The 23,798-nt window shown below is 35.8% G+C and overlaps 1 protein-coding gene across 1 annotated transcript in view; it reads left to right on the plus strand.

The window, feature by feature from the left end:
• LRPPRC (leucine rich pentatricopeptide repeat containing) overlaps positions 1-23,798 on the plus strand; it is a 112,466-nt gene that overhangs the window by 40,347 nt on the left and 48,321 nt on the right. The window contains exons 15-23 of the mRNA XM_030800405.1: positions 9,278-9,305; positions 10,225-10,282; positions 11,363-11,469; positions 11,682-11,759; positions 12,105-12,149; positions 12,510-12,623; positions 13,638-13,768; positions 14,455-14,540; positions 15,954-16,161. Coding sequence (XP_030656265.1) covers positions 9,278-9,305; positions 10,225-10,282; positions 11,363-11,469; positions 11,682-11,759; positions 12,105-12,149; positions 12,510-12,623; positions 13,638-13,768; positions 14,455-14,540; positions 15,954-16,161 — 855 coding nt within the window. The remainder of the gene's footprint in view (positions 1-9,277; positions 9,306-10,224; positions 10,283-11,362; positions 11,470-11,681; positions 11,760-12,104; positions 12,150-12,509; positions 12,624-13,637; positions 13,769-14,454; positions 14,541-15,953; positions 16,162-23,798) is intronic.

Consider the following 23,798-nt stretch of genomic DNA (forward strand, 5'->3'; position numbering starts at 1 on the left):
TTTTTATAGAGACGGGATCTCACTGTGTTGCCCAGGCTGTTCTGTTGAGAGAAGCAATGTAGCACAGTAATTCATAATTTTCTTTTTCTTTTTTTTTTTGAGACAGATTCTTGCTCTGTCACCCAGGCTGCAGTGCAGTGGTATGAACATGGCTCATTGCAGCCTCCATCTTCTGAGCTCAAGTAATCCTCCTGCTTCAGGCTCCCATTTAGCCTAGGCTACAGGTGTGCACTACCACGCCCAGCTAACTTTAAAATTTTTTTGTGGAGATGGAGTCTCACCATGTTGCCCAGGCTGGTCTTGAACTCCTGGCCTCAGGTGGTCCTCCCACCTCTGCCTCCCAAGGTGCTGGTATTGCAGATGTGAGCCACTGCACCTGCCGCCCTAATCTTTTTTGATTATTGATCCCTTTTGAGAATTTGTTGGAAGCTATGGCTCATCTTTCCCTGCAAAAGATGCATATTATAAAATTATGACTATAATTTAATGGAGTTCATGAAGTGTTCTCCCTCTCCCTATAAAAACCCTTATCGTGGAAGCCAAAATTAAGAGCCTGGAGTGTATCCTTCCATGCTTTTCTCTGTATAGAAGCAGAGACCTGTAAGAGGTGTTTGAAGTTTTGTTTAAACAAAAGTAATACATCATACTTTACATACTACTCATCTTTATTTTTCACTTAACAATACTGCATGAACATCTCTTGGTCTGCTGATATAAATCTAAGTGTTTTATATGTGGAGGGGATTCCATGGTAGGGCTATACCATAAATTTTCAATCACCCCTTTGTTAATGGACTCAGATTCCTTCTAATTTTTGCCACTATCAAAACAAAGTGGTACATTAAATATTATGTCCATATATATGTGTGTTTGTGCACATGCATGCACATGTGTGTATATATATTATATATGCATTAGTTTATCCCCCCTCAATGGCTAGAATGTAAAAAGAGACGTCTGTTTTCAAGAGTGTATGTATTCTTTATTTTAATAGCTACTACCATACTACTTTCCAGAAAAAGTTGTATTAGCTCATACTTAGATTAGCAATTCACACTTCTACCAGCGATGTATGAGAGTACCCACTTCCTGCAAACTTACAGGTATTAGACATTATAATGCTTTTTAATTTTGGCCTAGCTGATGGATGACAAATGACATCTTAATGTATAATTTTCAATTTGCATCTTCCTAACTATTAAGCAGGGTTAGAACATACTTGTTGGCCATTTGGATTTCTTACTCTATGAAATACCTATTTAAATTCTTTGCCAGTTTTCTACTAGGTCATACAATTTTTCTTGTCAATTTGTAAGGTACTGCATTTGAGGGATATTTATCTATACACTATCACATGTGAAATTTTTTTTTTTTTTTTAAACCTTGTTGCAGAGATGAGAGAGAAATGTAAGGATAAGATCTTGGATAGTTACTCGAAGGAGTCAAAGGAGTTTGTAGTCAGTGTTGCAAGCTACAGAGATGTAGGAGAGATAGCCCTATAAAAAGAGGGTGTTCAGTTTGGTATTTGAAAAAGTTACTGAGTTTTTGTTTGTTTTGTTTGTTTGTTTGTTTTTTTCAAAATGGAGATGAGGTCTCACTATGTTGCCCAGGGTGGTGTCAAATTCCTGGACTCAAGTGAACCCCCAGCCTTGGCCTCCCAAAGTGCTGGGATTACAGGCATGAACCACCGGCCTGGCCATTATTAAGTATCTTGAAGAGAAGAGTTTTGATACTATTGTAGTGGAAGAAGCCCAGCTAGAAGCTCTGAGAATCTTGGTGTCTTTGTTTTGTTTTTAGTGATTGGATTATGTATACTATAACTGAATTTATCTGTGCTTTTAGATTATTTATATTTTTATTTGAATAGATACATTGAAAATATTGGAAAATGGATTACCTTATCTTTAAACCACACCAAGCTAGGTGCTTTGCGTCTCTCCTGACTTAAATCCTTTTTGGTGCTTTCCCTATTTGTTAGCATCTAAAATTTTTAATTGATTCCTGGGTTTAAAAATAGCCACAGATTGGTCATTTTTTTAACTTTCCACTTTAAAGTTAGATAAAATGTTTAAATATGTTTAACAAAGGGGACACTACCCAGGAGCCTCCAGTGTTTGCACAGTTGCAAATCTGTCTTTATTTTTGACATAGTAAAAATAAGTTTAAGCGGATTCCTTCCAGGAACATATTTCAACATGTAAGTCCTAAAACTGTATACTGTTGGTTAATTTTTCTTATTGTAGATAAAGAAAAATTTTAGGTTGTGGTAACTTGGCATTTTTCATAAGAATATGTGCCTAATTCAGAGCACTTGTGTGACTACAGGTGATTTCTTTCTTCTACTCCAAAAACTAGTCTTGGTAACTATGAATGTTTATAGAAGGTACTCTGTCTTCTTGTCAAGGTTGGGGAAGGGATGAATCAGGGCAGGAGCTGCAGAGAAATTGCTGAGATACATATTGAGTTTGTAGAGGGGAAGGGAAGGGTTTTTCAGGCTGAGGCATTAAGGCTGAGGAGAACAGTGGTTCTGGGGAAGTGTAAGTAGATGGTAGTAGCTTAAGAAACTATGAAATAATTACAAGAAATAAAGCCAAAATGGTAGCCCAGGGGTCTTTATGAGTAGTCTCATTCTAAATTAGGATATTTGGACCTTGAGTCACATGGCTTCAAGCCATTGAAAGGTTTACATGATGAAGTTAAGATTGACAGATATTCAAAGGGGAGAGTACAGGTAAAGGTAGATGGGGGACAGGAAACATTAGGAGATCATTCACAATTTATGGGATCCTTTGAGGGGACTGTGGAATTTCCAGTTGAAGGTATTTCACATCCCCTCACCAAAGGCTACCATCACCTTACCAAAAGCTGAAATTGGATCTCAGCAGACATATGGGGTTAACCTTTTCTCCAAACCTGTTCTTCAAACAGGAAGAAAAGTGTAAATGGAATTAGGTGTAGAGAAAGCAATGTCTTTTCTTAAATGCCACTTGCTCACAAACTTCATTTGGTTGTGGGCAGAAGAGAAGACAAGCATTTGTCTTTCCATTGTTCATATTAGACAATGGAGACATTGAAATGTTCCTTAACTTGCCATGATCACATGGTATGTAAGACATCAATACAATGTAGAACCCTGACTTAAGTGAGTTCTACCTAAAATTTGCTAGTTTATCAAATAGCAAATGCCAAAGCTCATAGCCAAACTGCCTAGGTTCAAAATGACTCCACTATTCTATTCCTTTGGAGAACCTGGAAATTTAATTTTTTCTTTTTTATTGTGAACTGTGTTATACATTCAGAGGCATATCTAAAACTTAAATGTACCGTATAAAAAAGATAAACCAAATACGTGGTACCCACCTCTGAGACCAGGACATAGAATGTCAGTGGGATCCTAAAAGCCTCTCATATGCTCCTTCTCAATCCCATGATGCCTTCCCCTGCTGTTGAGGTGCCTGCTTTTGAGGCTTGTGTATATCATTCCCTTGCTTCCCTAAATAATTAGGCCACTTTTATCTAACTCCCAAGCAATATATAATTTAGTTTGGAAAGACTGATTAAAAAACAGAAACCTGGCAATAAGGAAGAAGCAACACTGCCAGAAAATATAGTCTGAATACTCTGGGTTAGGGTCTGGCTTCAGTTTTGCTAAAAGTTTACAAAAGACCCTTCTAGGGAAGTCAGTGGGGAAGGTCATGCATGAGAGTCCTGAGAAACAGGATGAATTTACCATATTTGGGAAGTCTATGGCTAAATACTAGGCATCTAGCAGGAATATCTACAGATACTTAAATGCGTTCTGCACCTAAACTCATTTCCTCAAACTTTCAGGAATATGTCAGAGTAGAACACTTCTGTGGGTGAAATGAATGTTCTCAGTCTGTCCAAGCAGCAGGGCATGAAAGGCAGAGGAAGTATTCTATCATTACGTGGTGAAAACAATACAGACAATGTAGATCCATTGTTACCTTAGGTTGGAAAAGAGATATAGTGACAGATACCTTGGTGGTGAGGGTCCACACTCTGGACTGGTTAGTTGCTTTCCTTCACTGGGTTCTCACTACATTTTCATCCAGGAGATTCTCTTTTGTTCTTTTCTTCCAAGTTGAATCTTTTTGCTTTCTGTATCTGATACTGTTCCTTTTTCTCAGTTTAGTCTTTTTATAGACGACAACATTCAGTAGCTTCTTGAGAAAAGCATATGGAAGGTAAATTTTTTTGAGACCTTGAATACCTGTATTCTAGCCTCAGATACGATTGATAGTTTGCCTACATATAGAATTCTGAGTTGGAAATAATTTGTGTTTAGAATTTTGAAGGTATTGCTCCATGTTTTTTTTACAGTGTTACTGTTGAAAGATTTAAGCCATTCTGATTCCTGACCCTTTATATGTGACTTTTTTTTTTTTTTGAGACGGAGTCTCGCTCTGTCGCCCAGGTGGAGTACAGTGGCAGGATGTCGGCTCACTGCAGGCTCCACCTCCCGGGTTAACGCCATTCTCCTGCCTCAGCCTCCCAAGTAGCTGGGACTACAGGCGCCCGCTACCACACCCGGCTAATTTTTTGTATTTTTAGTAGAGACGGGGTTTCACCATGTTGGCCAGGATAGTCTCAATCTGTTAACCTCGTGATCCACCCGCCTTGGCCTCCCAAAGTGCTGGGATTACAGGTGTGAGCCACTGCGCCCGGCCGACTTATTTTTATAGAATGTCCTTTGAAAGTTTGTAGAATCTTCCCTTTATCTCTATTGCTTTGACGTTTGACAGTTAAGCAACTTACTTATCTCTGGAAATTTGTGTATCTTCATTTTATCATTAGTATTCTGGAATTTCTAGAATGATTTTTGGAAGTTTCTAGAATCTTCTGGAACTTGTGAAGAATCTCTTGACCACTAGTGTTCTGACCTGTCACTATAGAGCAACCTTATGTATGAGTTTATTTGTTTTGTGGTTTTTTTTTTGGTATTTTGTCAATTGTGCTGGATGCTCAGTGGCTCCTCTTAATCTGGCCATTCATATCCCTCGGCTCTGGAAAATTTTAGTTTTAGAAATAGTTTTTTCTCTCTTTCTGAAACTCTTAGACTGGTGCTTTCTTTTTTTCTCCTACTTCGCTTTTCTTGGTTCTTAGTTTCCACTTTCTGTGATATTTCTTCAACCTTATCTTCTACCTCCTCCGTTGAATTTTTTCTTTCTGCTATCACTTTTTTATTTCCAACATCTCTTTTGCATTCTCAAAGTGTTTATTTTGTGAAATAACATCTTACTGTCTCATAGATATTAAGTCTTTATCCTTCATGGGAATTTTTTTCTTTCTTTCTTTTTTTTTTTTTTTTTTTTGAGACAAGGTCTGGCTCTATTGCCCAGGCTGGAATGCAGTGGTGTGATCTTGGCTCACTGCAACCTCAACCTCCCAAGTTCAAGCGACTCTCCTGCCTCAGCCTCCCAAGTAGCTGGGATTAACAGGTGTGTGCCACCATGCCTGGCTGATTTTTGTATCTTTTGTAGAGATGGAGTTGCTCCATGTTGCCCAGGCTGGTGTTGAACTTGTGAGCTCAAGCTATCTGGCTGCCTCGGCCTTCCAAACTGCTCGGATTACAGGCGTGAGCCACCACACCTGGCCTCTCATAGGAAATATAGTAATGGTTTTCTTCCTTCTTCATGCTTATTGTCTACTGTCTCCAAGTTTGTGTGAGTGTGTACTGTTTTCCTTTTTTCCCCCCTAAATGTCTGAGAATCCTTAAAAGTAGGAAATGCAAAAAGCCATCCGAAGCTCTGAGTTTGTTAGTGGGGTGTGTTGACTTGGTGCCTTGTTCTAGGGATAGCTAAGTGGCTGCCGAGATTGTCATTGTATCTTTGTGTCTTTCCTCATAGGATGGGGCATTCCCCAATGAAAAGTCTTAAGGACACTGCATGAGGGAGAGTACTAGGGACTCCTGTGTTTATCGTGTAGGATGTATAGTTACTTAATTCTCAGTTCTCCAGGGATTGACTGTTTTACCCTCCAGAGAAGAATCCTCCAGATGTCTGCTGCTGCTGTTGGAGAGAGGGATGTAGCCTCCCAGCTGTGGAGCTGAGGGAGAGTATCTAAGGGACCTTCTCAGTGTAGTCTCCTTTCTTCCACCTTGGTAATGGAGATTTTATTGTATAAGTTTGGTTCCAGATTTCTTCACTGATGTCTTGAGATTTGACATTCTCTTTACTACTAAATTGGTTACCACTTCTCTGTCAGCTTTTAACCTGTAATATTTATTTCTAGTTACCTGTACTTCCCAGTTATTTTATGTGTCATTGAAAAAAAAATCCTTTTATTGCAGTGGGGTATTGGAAAGGAGCAAATTTAGATGCAAATTGTTAGTCTCGCATCCACAGCTAACTCAGAAAATGCCTGCATAAGTTTTAAAACTACTTTGCTCCTCAGTTTCTTCATCTTTATAATGGCTCTGATAATTGTGCTTAAAGTGAAGATGTTATGACCATTAAATAAGTTAAAGTGCTTAGAAAACTGCTTAATACATTTGTGAGTGCTCAGAAAATACTAGTTCTTATTAGGGTGTGCCAAGGGCTATGAATGCTGCATAATGGACCATTCAAATATGAATAGGAAACTTCCTACCCCAGCGTTGTTCACAATACGAAAGTAAGAAAGCAACCGTAAACTAGTCTTCATAACTATGAATGTTTATAGAAGGTACTCTATCTTCTGCCAAGGTTGAGGAAGGGATGAATCAGGGCAGGAGCTGCAGAGAAATTGCTGAGATGCATATTGAGTTTGTAGAGGGGAAGGGAAGGGATTTTTAGGCCGAGGCATTGAGGCTGAGAGAACAGCGGTTCTGGGGAAGTGTAAGTAGATTGGTAGTAGCTTAAGAAACTATGAAATAATTACAAGAAATAAAGCCAGAATGGTAGCCCAGGGGTCTTTATGAGTAGTCTCATTCTAAATTAGGATATTTGAACCTTGAGTCACATGGCTTCAAGCCATTGAAAGGTTTACATGATGAAGTTAAGATTGACAGATATTCAAAGGGGAGAGTACAGGTAAAGGTAGATAGCGGGACAGGAAACAGGAGATCATTCACAATTTATGGGATCCTTTGAGGGGACTATGGAATTTCCAGTTGAAGGTATTTTATGTCGCCTTAACCAAATTTGTTTCCTCTTCTGGGAAACAAAGAACTTAAATACCTACATGCAGGATTGTCTTTAAGATAGAAAATATAATGCGCTTAGAACCTAGTACAAAGTCTGGGTCACTTTTAAGGGGCACGTAGGGAAGGACAGTTCCTGAAAGAGATTGAGTGGCATCTAGCAGATAATGGCTAACAACGACAGAAATTCCAAAACTTAGTCAAAGAGGACCAAAAAAATGTTAGTTGAATTTTGAATTAAAAATCACTGGTAATTTTAGCATGAGTAGTTTCAGTGGAGTTTGGGCCGGAAGTCAGATTGCACTGGTGTGGGCACTGGTCACTATTCCTTACAACAACTTGGTTTTGAAGGATTCTGTATATTTTTGTTTTGGTTTCAAACCTGTGTGATTCACCATGAAGCTTCACATTCAAGATAGTGCTTTTAGTCATTTTCAGTTGTTTTAGGTATATGTGAAATTTTGAAAGTTTATCTCCATGCCTTCCTTAGGTACTTCATGCCAGGTTTGAGGGCAGCTTAATATCCAATTTTTTTTTTTTTTTTTGAGACGGAGTTTCGCTCTTGTTGCCCAGGCTGGAGTGCAGTGGCGGGATCTCGGCTCACCACAACCTCCGCCTCCCAGGTTCAAGCGATTCTCCTGCCTCAGCCTCCCGAGTAGCTGGGATTACTGGCATGCGCCACCACGCCTGGCTAACTTTGTATTTTTAGTAGAGATGGGGGTTTCTCCATGTTGGTCAGGCTGGTCTCGAACTCCCGACCTCAGGTGATCTACCCGCCTCAGCCTCCCAAAGTGCTGCGATTACAGGCATGAGCCACCATGCCCAGCCTTAACTATTTTTTATTTGACAGTAAGTTGATACTTTTGATAAAAATATATGGTTAAAGTAACTTTTTTTTTAAAAAAAAAAGGAAGCCCAGCTTTCTAATGTTGAGAGTTAAAATAGAAGTACAAAATTTAGACCGGACATGGTATGTGTTTATTTTTTTATTTTGGAATTTTTAAACCTTCATGAAAGTAGAGCTCCCATGTACCCATACCCCAGCTTTAACAGCCAAGATTTTGGCAGTCCTGTTTTACCATTCCCCTTCTCTCTCTTTCCTGGACTATTAAAAATAACTATGGATCTTTGTCATCTACCCATAAATACTTCAGTATATATCTCAGAACTTATTTTAAATAAGACAACATAACCACCATAATATCATACCTGACAAATTTAATCCTAGTTGATAATCAGAATTCATCAAATGCCCAAATGGGTCCGGGATACAGCAAAGGAACCATTGCAAGTTTTACCACTTAATATTATGCACTTTGGCACATTAGCCCCTACTTTCTTGCAAACTCTGATTTTTCCCTACTTCCCTTGTCCTATTTTTCAAATGTGGTAGGCTACTGGCAGGTTAAGATTCCTTGGAATTAAAGCTCTTTGTAGCCTAACCAAAAAAGATACCTAATTTTTATCTTATTTTACTGTATTTTATTCTTCATTGTTATAGCTTCAAGTTATCCCCTGCTGGAAGACCACGAGTGATACCTGTCTTCTCAGGGAATTATATTTAAAGGCTCATTAGTTTTGATCACCCAGTCCAGGTGTTGGGATTTCTCCATTATGTAGTTACTATTTTTCCCATTACAAGTAACAAGCAATCTGTGGGCAGTCACTTTAAGACTCACTGTGTCTCCCAGGCTGGAGTGCAGTGGTGCAATCTCGGCTCACTGCAACCTCTGCCTCCCGGGTTCAGGCAATTCTCCTGCCTCAGCCTCCCGAGTAGCCTGGATTACAGGCATCCACCAACACGCCTGGCTAATCTTTCTACTTTTAGTAGAGACAGGGTTTCACCTTGTTGGCCAGGCTGGTCTCAAACTCCTGACCTCAGATGATCCGCCTGCCTTGGCCTCCCAAAGTGCTGGGATTGCAGATGTGAGCCACCAGGCCTGGCCTATTTTGAATATTTGAAATGGGTGAGTGTCAGCCTTTCTAAATTACCTTTGTCCTGAAAATTCATCCTGATACAGCAAACATTTATTTACTTATTAATTTTAATACTTTGATCTGTACATATTACAAGTATGCATATACTTGAAAATAAACCTGGTTTTATTTTCGATCCTTTGCTGCCCTCTGCAGGTCTATGAATATAAATCTTTGGAGTGAGGTAAGTCCCTCTAATATTGCAAATCATAAGGTGCTTTTAATGTTACAAGCCAATACCATAGGTTACGTAATAATTTTTATCATGAAACGTATATTTGGTTTTCTACTAAAATTTTGCTGGCAGAGTTGATGTTGAAAAATAATTGTTATGTATGTCTTTTAGTGTTTGTGAATTCAATTGATAAGAATCCAATGGGAGGAGGGAGAGGATCAGGAAGAATAGCTAATGGATGCTGGGCTTAGTACCTGGATGATGGGATGATCTGTGCAGCTGACCACCGTGGCACACGTTTACCTATGTAACAAACCTGCACATCCTGCACATGTACCCCTGAACTTAAAATAACAGTTGGAAATTAAAAAAACAAAAAAGAATCCATGAGAATAGACCCTTTAATCTTTAGGTCCCTTTTGTTTTAGTCTCATTAAGATGAATGGAAATTGTTATTAAATATCTAAAAAACATAAGTTATTTAGCAGTTCAGGATATTTTACTTTATATTTCAGTAAAACTTAATATAAAATGAGGAAAGCAGTGCAGTGTCAACAAGACCAAAAACAATATAATGAGGAATAATATTGGTCAATAATTCCTATAAGCTCTTTTCTATTTATAACAATTCATTCAAAGTGATGTTTATATATCAATGTATAAATCAGTTTAGAGTCTTTCTGTGTGACATTTCACAAAACATTGCAGTTTTCCTTCAACATGGATTTGTTTTTGTTTTTAAAAAAGACAAACCTATTATTTAAAAACAAAACAATCTCCTTGGCGGGTGGGGGTGGTTTTGAATTACTGTGATATAGAATAATACCTTACTGGGGAGAGGTTTTATTATTTCAAGAATTCAATTTCAGATTGTATTTGTTCTTGTTTGCTTCTCTTGTTGCAATGCACGAATTTTCTGTCTTATCAGATAACAGAATTGTTGTACAAGGATGGACGTTATTGCCAGGAGCCTCCAGGACCAACGGGTAGCGTTTCAATTTCGATGATTATAACTTATCCACAAATCCATTTTTCTGTGTAATGATGGGTTAGGAGGATTACAGCAGTAAACACTTTATTTTTAAAAGTGGAATTTGAAAACATTTGGTTATAAGTCTTTATATTGATTACAACATTTTGAGATCTAAAGTGCTTGATTTTGTTATAATTATTTTTTCTAAGGATGGGGTTGGGAGGCTTTTTCTTTTCAGATATTGGGGAAATGTTTCTTCTAACACCCATGGAAATAGGCTTAAAAATCAGTGATTGTTAGTATTTATGTGCTTTTAATGTTTTGCAGGTGTAGTTAATTTTAAACATAAAATGTAGGGAAGGTTCTTGTGGATTTCCGCTTAAATGTAATTTATTGCCCCAAATACATTGTTTTGACATTTAATGATTTTCATTTTTCATATAATGAAGCTAGAATATATAGTTTTCTGTAAGATGGTACCCCTCTTGAAAGTTTACATTTCTATCCTAGGTATTGTTGTAACATGGCCCTATACATTTTATGCTTGAATGCAAAGGAAAATTACTGTTGTTACAAAACATCTTTGTTAATCTTGGTTTTTCATTGGCTAATAGGCAGCTCTCCACAGGATTACTGTATCTGCTTATTAAAATTATTTAGCTTTCTATACTTAACATTTAACAATCCTTTCTAATTTTACGTGCTTCCCTAAATATTGTCCACAAAAAAAATAGTATAGAAATGTGTACAAGACATTTATTTATTCTTATTACGTGTGATTTGGACAGGAAAGGGGTAAGGCCTTGGGCAGGACCACTTCTGTCACAGAGTGGTGGAAAAAAATAGATTGAAGTAAGATTCAGTACTGAAAAGCTGTCACTCGGTCTGAAAATAATTAATATTCCTTTCACTCACCAGTTAGATATGTGCTCCCAAACCACATAATCTCTATGCCTCAGTGATCATTGTTGCCATTTCAGAGCCTCTCATCAGGGTGACATCTCACACCAAAATGATTTCTTATAAATTAATCTTGATAACATGACAGTCTCGGTAATTTTAGTGGAATGCTTGCTCTTGTTTTTTTCCACAGAAGCTGTTGGCTATTTTCTTTATAACTTGATTGACAGCATGAGTGACTCAGAGGTACAGGCCAAGGAGGAGCATTTGAGACAATACTTCCATCAGCTGAAGAAGATGGTACCATTTCATTTTTTGCTATATAATGCCTGTCCTGCCTGACATGTATCTATTAGATTTGAAATTGCTGCTTTTAAGTACAACCAGACCACTTCTCAATGACATGCAAGAGTTGGAGACTTAAATTATGTCTGAGATAATTTCTGTTAGACAAATTTCAGTTTGGTTGTCTAAAACTCAGTTTTTTTCCCCCCTCCCTTCCCTTCTCACAGAATGTAAAAATTCCTGAAAATATCTACAGAGGCATTCGTAATCTACTGGGTAGCTACCATGTTCCTGAATTGATTAAGGTGTGTGTGAAATAGCAATCAACTGGATAAAATGCTTAATTTATATATAACAGCGTGTTAAAATTTTATTTAAATATGATGCTTTTGGCCCGAAAAAAAATTTGTTTCAATGACAGCCGTTAAAACGAAGCTTTTCATTGATTGTTCACTAATACTATTTATATATTCATAAATATATTTAAAACATTAATTACATTGATTAATGAAGTATGAAGAGAATGTCTAAAATTTTGGAAAGATGAAAAATAGTAATATGAGGTGAGACATAAAATTTGCTTTTGATGTTTGCTGATGTATTTTTACGTGTGTTTTCTAATTCTGGGCTAATTTAAATTTCAATTTTAGGATGCTCACTTGTTGGTTGACAGTAAGAATTTAGACTTTCAAAAAGTAAGTAGGATTTTGACTAGATTCTACATGCTATAATAACCATATTTAATGAGTTTTCTGGATTGTGTACTTATAAAACCAGTGATTCCTCACATTTTTATCATCTTGTATACCTCTAAGAAGTTGGTAAAACCTGTTCCCCACCTCAGAAAAATCAACATATCTAAGAAATTTGCATATAATCTCAGGAGGTTTGTAAACTCCTGGAGTCCATCCATGGATTCCCCAATTAATATCCCTGATAGCGTTTATGACATTTAGGAAAGTAGAAAGGAAAGTCAGTTTAAAGGGAAGAGTGACAAAAGGCGTACTATATTTCCTTTTTCAGGAAATTTTTCTTTTCTTTTTTCTTTTCTGTAGACTGTGCAACTTACGTCATCTGAATTGGAGTCCACACTTGAAACACTAAAAGCTGAAAATCAACCTATAAGAGATGTCCTAAAGCAACTCATATTAGTGCTTTGTTCAGAAGAGGTAACATTTGTTTTAATATTTAAATGTTATTAAGGCAAAAAATTCTTGATAGATAACAATAAGAAAAATCAAATATAATATTTATGATTTTTACGATTGATCATTATACGTCAGGCTTGTAAAGAATGCAATTAAATGAAAGGTTAACTAATTTCAGCTACACCTTGAATGGCATGTTTTCGGGTTGCTGTAGTTTGTTTACGATAATCTGCAAAGTGAATGATAGTAACAGCCGTGATAGGTTTATCATACATGCCAAATGTCCTTTCAAGCCATGGCTCCGGTCTCATATCTAGATTGTCAAGCAACTGATACACGCAGTAGTCATTTGCAAGTCAAATATTACTAGGTTGTTAATGCAGGGATTGAAATTCCATTTTCCTGCTGGAAAAAAGCTCTTTCTGAGATAAAGGGTCCCTTCCCTTTTTTCAGCGGGCATCCAGCTGTACTTTGTGTTCATTTTAGTGTATGTCTGCAATTCGAGGGATATCACTAGACTATTTTTCACTTTCTAGTTCAATATAATTGAGCCATAAACTTGTAGTTTTAGGGAAAAAATATCATGACTAACTTTATGATTATAACCTGCTACTGTTAAATTCTAAAATATTTCTTCACATTACTTGGATACTAAACTAGACTGAGAAACTTTTCAATGATACATATTTCTGCATCCTGAAATTAGACTGTGATTAGGGTTTGATTTGGGAATTACTTAATCTGGAAGTCTTTTTTAAATAATATCATACACAAAGCCTAAAACATCAAATTTGGCACAAATAATGGCCTATTTTATATTACAGATAACACCTTTTAACCACTACACATATAAGACTTGCCCACTTTTAAGAGGTGAATAAAAAATACCAAGGGGCAGAGTCAGGTTGTTAACATGAAACCATTTATTTTTAAAGTACTATTAACTTTTTCTAAACTCTGAACATTAAAGCTAAAAATGTGACATTTTTACCTTCACACTGATTTCTTCTTTTTCACATCTATGCTGTATTTTAGAATATGCAAAAAGCCCTTGAACTGAAAGCAAAATATGAATCCGACATGGTTACTGGTGGCTATGCAGCTTTAATAAATTTATGCTGTCGACATGATAATGTAGAAGATGCCTTGAACTTGAAAGAAGAATTGTGAGTACCCTGGCACTGAAACAAGTTGTCAATATTTATTCTGCTCTACAGACCTTGATAGATTATCTAGATAGAATATTACTCTCTTATATAATGTCATTTTTAAAAATTATTTTGTTGTCAGTGTTTTTGAAATTTCATATTATACGGCTCTTTAATTAATTGTGGCTTATGTTCAGCAAGGTGTCTTTGTTTAAGTATAAGACATTCTAGTCCTTAGAACCAAAGGGTTTTTTCCATTGATTATATATCATCACAACAGTGGTGATGGTAACTGTTTTATGAGGCTTGATAACATTTCCCTTTCTATATTGTAGTGTAAATAAAATTCTATCCATTTCTCAGGTACCTTTGGTTTCCCATCCTGTTAGATTTTTCAAGTAAAAATGTCAAATATTCGTGATGAAGTTTAGAATCACTTAAAGCCAAAGAGTTTCTTCATAAGTATCCTTTGCAGATGGAGTGATGCAATATATATGTAGTGTTGGGCTTTTACTTCACTAGTCACTTTGAATATAATTTCGTGTGAACTTGTATATGGCTTCAAAAAGAAATCCTAACTGAAGCGAGGCCAACATTAGTTCAGGTCTTCTGATGAGCTTTTGAAAAGTGATTAAATGGATGTTGCTGTTCTTTTAGCAGTTAATTGACTTTTAAAATAATATAAATGTGGCTTTAATTTTTAGTGACCGCTTAGATTCATCTGCTGTCCTTGACACCGGCAAGTATGTAGGCCTTGTAAGAGTATTGGCAAAGCATGGCAAGCTCCAAGGTAAGCCTCAGCACATAAAGGAAATATGTGATGCAAGTATCTTGCCACTGGAATAACATGTGAATTGATATTAATGGATATCATGTCCTGCAAAGTGCTTGAACACTTTGCATACAAATTTACATGTGAATCCAACCAGAGCTACATGGACAGTGTAGGCCATTAGTTTTAATGGATTGGCAAGCTTGTCATTTACATTTGCACAGCTCAGTGCTTTTTGCATTTCTCCAGCTAGTTTTTATTAGCATTGCTGTTTGGATTGAGTTTGAAGATCATGACTTATGGCACAATTTGCTTATGTGCCTGCACTAATGGCTTTGTTTTTGCTTAAGAATGTTTGAAGGCTGAACATAAAACCTATAAACGTAACCTAATATATGTGCCTGAATTTTGCAGTAGTCTTTGCCTTACTTTTTAATAACATTAACAAAATATATAAAGTTTTTACTTTAAGGTTTTTATTTAACGGTTCATGGAAAAAGCATAGCTGATTACACAGCTGATTTACATACTCAAATTTTCTCGTTGAGGTAATGCTAAGCCTATAAAATTAATTACACTTGATAATACATTCATGCTATTTTCTTGTTTCTTAACTTTCTGATTTGGCTTTATTTTGAAATTTCCTTTTTTAGCCTTCCTCTTTTCCTTTGATTTTCAGAAAAGATTGTTTTAATTTTATTATAGGGAAAAATGTATGGAGAAAATCATTTATTAGAACATTGAATTTTTTCCTAGGACGCCTTTCTAACTGTTTATAAGGATTAGCTTATTTTTTTAAAATCACTTTTTGTAAAGTGGTCAAAACATTTTGTCTGTGTAATAATTAAGAACAACATTATAAAAATGCACTTATTCCATATCCTAAAATGTTTGTTTCTGCCTTCCTAATGAAGCTTAATGAATCTAATGTATTAACATGCAGTCTTTTGGAAAGCTTTCATTGGCTCTGCTTGGCTAATTAGTATCGACATAGCAAACAGGCCCTATCGGTATCAGACCATTAGTCTGGCTGTATATACAGTGTAAACACATCTTTATTATCTGGCCTCCTGACAAGCCATCTGCTGAAGAAACAATGGTGTGATTTAGCAGATGTTAGCTCTGAACGATAAAAGCATCCATTTAGGAGGATCTTACAGCTATAGGGCAGACCGTACAGGGTTATGTGGTACAGAGTGGGCACACAGTCCCTATCTATAATTTGTAGTCAAAGTTGCAGGGAAATGATAAAACCATGCTATTGTGGATTTATAATTGTAGTCTCGTTTAGAAATGCAAGTAGTAATTAACTTGAAATCGGCATTATACACTAGAATTTACATTCCTGCTGGGCTTGAAATGCTGTTTTAATAGCAGTTTGTTTTCCCTACATGAAATTACCTAAGGGTCTTTTGTGTTACTTCATTGTAGATGCTATTAACATTCTGAAGGAGATGAAAGAGAAGGATGTTCTTATCAAAGATACAACAGCCTTGTCCTTTTTCCACATCCTAAATGGCGCAGCTTTAAGAGGTGAAATTGAAACAGTAAAACAGTTGCATGAAGCCATCGTGACTTTAGGGTTAGCCGAACCATCCACCAACATAAGTTTCCCATTGGTCACTGTATACCTGGAAAAGTAAGTTAATTGAATTTTGAATTTTAAATGTTGGCATTAAAAGAATGAGTCTAATAATTTTCGGATTATACTTTATAAATACCTTCATGATGGGGAAGCCTTGGAGGTCATTTACCACAGAGTAAGAAAACTAATATGAACTAGGTGACCTTTAAAATCACTAGCAGCCCTGTGGTCCTGTGGCTTTACATATCAATGGAATGGTCCCTGGTGCTTTTTTGTAGGTAGGAGCATGTGATTACTTGAAATTGAATCTAGTTTTTCCCAGTTTTGAGCCTGATAAGTGTTATTAATAAATAGAAGAAAAAAGGATCTTCTGGGGCTTTTGAGTATGTGTCTTGACTGTTAGTTATTCAGGTAATAAGTATAGAAGCATCTTCAGTGCTCCTTTTCTTCACAGGGTATTTTAAATACATATATCATTACAGTTATTCTAGCTTTGATAAATGTTATAGGAGATGAATTTTGCTGATAGGGCAAGATTTACTGAGTTTGTTAATTTTTCCATTTGAAATGCTCTTGTTGGTGCTCAATTTAAGGCATTATTTGCAATGTAAATCATAAAGTCAGTCTATTTTATAATGAATAAAACATTTTAGTAAGATGACTAAGCATAATTTATCATCTTTTTCTTTTGTATTTGTTTTTGTTTTCTGTTTTGCTTTTTAAATTTCCTAGATCTTCTTTGTCAGCTTTTTCATAGCTTAACATAGTTTGTAATCTGCATTACATGGAGACTGCACTGGCAAATTAGTTTAAAAAAACCCTAGGCAAACAAAAATATAAGATAATAATTAAAATACAATAGAAGATACATGTATCTGAAAGTAGTAAAACACCGAAAATGATACTAATTTAGATTTCTTTAGTTCAATTAACAGGGAGAGCCGAATTTGAAACACAGAAATATCTCGCTGTCGATGTAGTGTGGACGTTGTCCTGTTGATGTCAGGAGAAAAATAAAATATGTATTTTAACGGTTCTCATGTTTTTCCCAAATTTCTGGTAGTTTTTCTTTATTTATTAGAGAGTTTAATTAATTGAATATAATAAATGATTTAGTGTTGAATTTTAGATGTATAATAAAAACCATCTCTTTTAACTGTTAAAAATGTGCATATACACACACATGAAATAATTCCTTTGCCATCCAATCAAAAACAATTACCAGGTTAGATGACTGGCCAAATCTTAACCTCCACAGTCTCAGCATTACATCCTTTTAAAGAAATAGTGATTCTAGGTTGGGCACGGTGGCTCACGCCTGTAATCCCAGCACTTTGGGAGGCCGAGGCGGGTGGATCACGAGGTCAGGAGATCGAGACCATCCTGGCTAACATGGTGAAACCCCGTCTCTACTAAAAAATGCAAAAAATTAGCTGGGCGTGGTGGCAGGCGCCTGCAGTCCCAGCTACTCGGGAGGCTGAGGCAGGAGAATGGCGTGAACCTGGGAGGCGGAGCTTGCAGTAAGCCGAGATCGTACCACTGCACTCCAGCCTGGGCGACAGAGCAAGACTCTGTCTCAAAAAAAAAAGAAATAGTCCGATTCAAATAATGACTGTGTTATTGAGTTATCATATTCATAGCCAACTTTATATAGAAATCCTATAATTAATATGCTTCCTATTAGAATTTTTTTCAATTGCTTTGAAGACCCATTTCTGCAAATTGCATGTGCAACTCTACAGAAGGATTTGAAAGAAATGGGCCCAGTGCCCAGAAGAGTTAGGCCCTCCTACACTACCGGGCAAAAATAAAATAATTAACAATGAAAATGAGGCCATCATAGAAAAGTATCTTACAAATAGAAATACTTTGAAGACAGAGGAGATGTGAAAGCTTTCCGAAAGAGGTCTGCAGATGGGGCTCATGAACCAAGGAGAGCTTACCCATGGGAAAATGGAAACGGTGTGGAATTCAGATGTTAACCTAGAGCATCCTCTGTGCTTCTGATTATATCCTGAAGTCAGATGTTTCTGTGTCGCAGTCAAATTTGGCTCTCCCTGCTAATTGAGCTAAGGAAATCTAAATTAGTGTCTTTTCATTTTTGGTGTTTTACTACTTTCAGATATGTATGTCTTCTATTTTTATTTTATTTTAATTATTCTATTTTTTATTTGCCTAGTTTTTTTTTTTTTTACACTACTTTGCCAATGCAATCTCCACAATGAGGTCTTTCAGTTTCATCTATCATAATAAAAAGGGCTATTGACTCAGAGTCATGAGAATAATAAAAAAAAAAGATAAAGGAAATTTTATATTTGTAAAATTACAGAAAACAGCAGAAACATTCGTAGTCAGGGGAAAGCCTGGAGTAGAACCCTGACTTTGAAACTCTCAATTGTGTTTTCTCCAACTGATGGAAGATAGCTAATTAATTCAGAATCATGACAAGTGCTAGGATTAACCACACTAGCCTGCCAAAAAGTCCACGTGTATTTGATTTGATTAAATGTGTATAATCTTCAGTAATATCATGTAATTGACCTCAGCAGGTATGAGCTCATCTGGCAAATGAGCTTTATTTATTCAAACTTGTGATAAAATTATAAAAAACATTTTGAAACATCATCATAAATCTTCACCCTTTCATTCAAAGGCAAGCATCTTTTTGGCATGTCACTGTAAAAGACTCTAAAGAGAATATCACTTTCGTGTTGTAATTCTGAAGCAGTTCCATGAGACTGAGTTCCTTAGAAAGATAATCTCTTTAAGTTTCAGTGGATCTTAATTCTGAACCGACTTTTCCAGCATTGGACAAAACACAGGAGAAATTAATACTGTGTCAGTTTGTGTTGCTTAGACAATGTAAAAAAGCTTTATGGGTATAGAAAAAGTACACTTTGTTTTTATTCATTTGCCAAGGGAAATCCAAAACAATAACAGATTTGGAAAATTATAAAGAAGTTGATAAGCTAACCTGCTTTTGTATTATCAAAATGAAAATACTTGCATTGAACGGAAAAAAATTTGCAGTTGAACAAAATTTTTGTGTTTCATTTACATTACATTACAGTCTCTAAGCCACATATTTTACATGTAGCCCAAATGAGTATTATTTCAAACATTTTCTTTTGTAAGTATTTTATCTTATTGAAATCATGCCTCATTCATGGAGATAACAGCAATCCGTCACATTAAGGAAGAAAGAAATGCTTTAAAATAGGTTAAAAGAGTTTTTTATTAGTCTTCATGTTATGGGCAAGGAAATGAAATTAATAAAGTCTGGGCCATCAGATATTAAAGCATAAAAATTTGTATGATGCAGTTTCAGATTCACTTGTTTTATACCTGATACATTTTTGTTTCATTGCATGCATTAAAAAATAACTGAAGCTGTTTAACTGGATTATGTTCGTGCAAGTGATCAAAGCAGCTTTAATGTCTGCTTTCCATTAGGATTTTTTTTTGTGCTGGTTTGTGTTATAATCTGTATATGTACATATGCATTTCATTTAAGTGTATCATGAACTTCATATATACTATCCTCCCAGAATTCTTGCTAAATTAATCTTGAGTTCATAAAGGTCACAATTTCTCTAAGATGAACTTGTAAGAATGTTTTTGGAACTCACTGTAACACTTTAATATGTTACATAAATGGGAAATAGGCTTTTTAAAATGTTGATGATTCTGTTACACATGCTCCCCTTCAATTTTAGCATCTTCATTTGTACTGGATACTTTTATTATTTATGGGAATGCTTGCCTTCTAGAGTAAAACTCCTTATGTGCTGAAAGGAAATTAAGGAGGTTTGGCTCTTTTACTCCATTATTGCAATTAAGAATTTAGCATCATCAGTGCCAAAGGACAAAAAGTGGTTCATTTGCCCTAGGGGGACAGGACAGTGATAAGATGATTTTTCGTCAAGGATCATTGGGTCGTAATTAAGTTACATTCATGGCTATTGCTTTTTGAAGGATGATTGGTAAATGACAGGCTTCATGTGCTTAGTACGGACAGTGTGCAGTAGGGTTTTTTCTCCCTCTGTCAGAAAATCCTGTTGAGCCTGATAATGTAAATGTGGCATTTTATTCTGAACAAAAGAGCAGGGAAATGAGCTATCTTGTCTAATCATTCAGTTGTTTAACACCGACTTCCAGTTTAGACTCAATTGGCTGGAAAGCACTTGACATGTGAAGTTAGTGCTGTTCGGAACGCATGTTTGAGTAAATTTTAAAGTAAGTGACAGCTAAATTGTACCTAGGGAAATTACAAAGCCTTCAACACAGTTAATTTTTTGGGGAGGATTAGTTGTAATTGCAACACCAGTCTCCTTGAAGATTCCTCATTTATAGATGATGAACAGAAAAAAAACATTTAGCTCTTTCAAGTGCTGGTTCTCTTAACAGAATAATTTTTGTGAAGATGATGGTTTCTCTTGAATTGGTTTCTTCCCATATTGAACATCTGCTTAGGATTTGTAAGATAGTTTGTTTTTAAGGAGTTCAGTTTGGTTTTTGTTTGTTTTTTCTTTTTTAAACTTTTTTTCTCCCCCCACAGCCGTTCTTTTCTGTAGTGATTTCGGATTTGAGCGCATTTCAATAAGGAAGCCCTTTACATAAATTGCCACTTCACTAACAATGTATAAGTTTGAAGTACTTTATTCCAATTTAAAAAATCAATATTTATCATCTTTCTTTTGTTGTTTAAGTATACTCTCTGGGATTAGAAAGTTACTTAGTATAAGTTACAAGACTAAGTTTAAAGCTACTGATAGATAGTTGTCGCTCGTGGTTGTTTTAACAATTCCAGATTGTATGAAGCACATTTATGATTTTTACAGGTATATGTATTGAGGAATGTATATGAGTTTTAGGAGTACATGTTTCTTGGTATCTCAAAGTAGATAATTTTATGATTGGTGTATGTCCCATAGAAATGTCTGTCCAGCAAACTTACATCCTACGTGGTGTTTGTTTTTCTGTCATTGACGTTATAGCATACTTCAGTTTCAGAATGAGGACTCAAACAAGTGGTACTATCAGATTTGCCATCTGAGCTTCAAGCTTATTTTTCTGGATGTTCCTCCATGTAATAATGAAAAATTGTAGTTTGTAGTAGTTCTGTGTAGTCATGTTCCCTTAAGAAGTGATTTCTAGATTCTGGAATGAATTTTGATACAGGCCAAGTGAGTCCATTCAAGTTAATGAATTTAACTCTCTTTTAAGTTTCCAAATTTCTTGCTGGACCCAGCCTATCTCATATATATGTTCTTAAAATTTAGAATTACAGAATCTTTTCCTCAATTTTACCTTTATTTCATAGACTTACAGAATTTTGGTAAAGCTCATATTTTTAATTTGCACCAAACAAAATACTGCTTTTTAAAATGATTGCTTACTTTTTATTAGTGTACGTAGTTTTATGCATGAAAATTATGTAGTCTATTGAAATTTTGGGGGGGTGTCTTGATTTTTTTTTTTATAAAGGGTAATAGTATGCTATAGAGTTGATTTTTAGTGTCATTTGTGAAAGCATTGACTAAATTTTTGTTAGGAGTGAGCCTTTAAATATTTGTATGTGAAGCTTTAGGAATTACGCATATATGCTGATACAAGCATGGGCTCAAAGTTTTGAATGCAAAATTAATGTGTCAACATTAATTTCTTCAAAGGATTATTATTTCTTAGTAGGATTTAAATCATTTCTAGTGCTCAAAGAAATTCACAGATCACTTTGGGTCACAGAAGCTAGAAGTAGACTGATTGGTAATGTGTTGTCACACATTTTGGCCGTAAAGCAATTTTTATGTTTTGATATTGTGCTTCCCTTACTGATTTCATCCTGCCTAATAAAAGTGGTATTTTCACCTGATGATTTTTTCTGCTTGTGCAAAACACTTTAGATGAACCTAATAAGCACAGTCATAGAACCTGTTAGAACTAGGAGAGAACCCAAATGTCCTTGAGTTCAGCTGTTGTGATAATCTGCTTTTCATCACCACTTCTAGAAATGTATCACGTTGCTACAGCTGAGTAGCATAAGTACTCTTATCAGTTGGGATGGAAATCCAAAGTCCTGTGACTACATAGCTATCTTCATAGCAATGCAAATTTTAGGTGCTTTTAAATACATGTTTTATTTCCATCACCTAAGTTTTCAAGCTTTAATATGAAAGATTAATAGTGACATAAATTATGTGGGGAATGTAAATTTTTATTTTTTAAAATGACATGATCCAACCACAAGTCAGAATTAGATAATAGGGACTGAAGAACTGACTAGTCATTTACTTTATTTTTATCTCCAGCACACTTTGTATGAGGTATTTCATTATAAATTTCTAATTCATTTTGTTGGCATCCTAAGAGCAGTAACGTTGGTTCTTAAAATTACTAACAAATATATGAATTATTTCCATTTTGCTATTCTTGTCTTTTCTGTTGTTGTTCTGAACATGTATAATCTTCAGAAGCGTATATTTGGAGACCAAAGACTATTAACGTGTCGCTTTGATTGACAGAGCAATTATTCATTTATTGATAGCTTTGACCTAATGTAGGGGGAAATACAATTGAGACAGTACTATTCTAGTTTGGGAATTGATCTGGAGAAGCAAGTCATGCCGCTTAAAAAAAAAATCGTATGTGTTAGCTTTGCTCTTAAAAAATGTTTTAGTAGTTTTTTGTTAAGCAGAATTATAGAAAGGCAATAACTGAACCTGTGTCTGAAGTAAGGGAAAATACTGATTATATAAAGCTTTATATCATATGTGGTAGCTACTGTACCATTTCTCTTGTATGACAGTAATCTAGCCTGCAACATCCACTTGCGGTTTTGAAATTAACCTGTAATTTAGTCTTCACCCCAAATGACAAAAATTCAAATGACTCTGTGGGGTGCCAGAAGATGCACTGTAAACAGGGCTTAGTAAGGGGATAAGGTAAGAGTTCCATCAGGATAGGCTCGTTTTCACTGTGTCACTATTATTGCAATAAAATTAACATTTCTTCGTTGTCTTTTACTTTTTTGGTACAGCTTAAAATCAGATCTTGATAAAATAGTAATTCAATTTAGGGCAATGTAACATTTGTATAATAGACAAAAATGTGAAGCCTTCAACAGGAAGTATAAAAGGACTTTCTGGTTTTGAAAACTGTTATGTGTATGAGAAGTTTATATTCTCTACAAAGATTTTCACTAATTGTCACTAGTTGTACTTTGGAGCCATGTCTCTAACCATGCCTCTTTTAAAAATACTTTTCATACTCTCTTTTCATAAATCTTTAATTTCTTATTCCAAATTGCACCACTTTATTACGTTATTCAAATACCAGTGCTTTTAGTAAAGCATAATGTGTAATTAGAGGTACTGAACTGACAATGGGAAGTCCAGCGACTTGCTAGTACCTTCCTCTGTTTACCTGGTAACCTTAGTCAAATCAGCCAGTCTCTAGATGCCCCAATTTCATTATTTCTTTGAAAGTAAAAGGGGGTGGCAAGTAGAATTGGATCATATAATCTCTATAATTCTTCCAAGGGATTTCTTTTGTTTTTGAAACAGAGTTTCACTTTTGTTGCCCAGGCTGGAGTGCAGTGGCACGATCTCCGCTCACTGCAACCTACACCTCCCGGGTTCAAGGGATTCTCCTGCCTCAGCCCCCCGAGTAGCTGGGATTACAGGCATGCGCCA

This window comes from Nomascus leucogenys, chromosome 19 (genome assembly GCF_006542625.1).
Source record: "Nomascus leucogenys isolate Asia chromosome 19, Asia_NLE_v1, whole genome shotgun sequence".
Lineage (NCBI taxonomy): Eukaryota > Metazoa > Chordata > Mammalia > Primates > Hylobatidae > Nomascus > Nomascus leucogenys.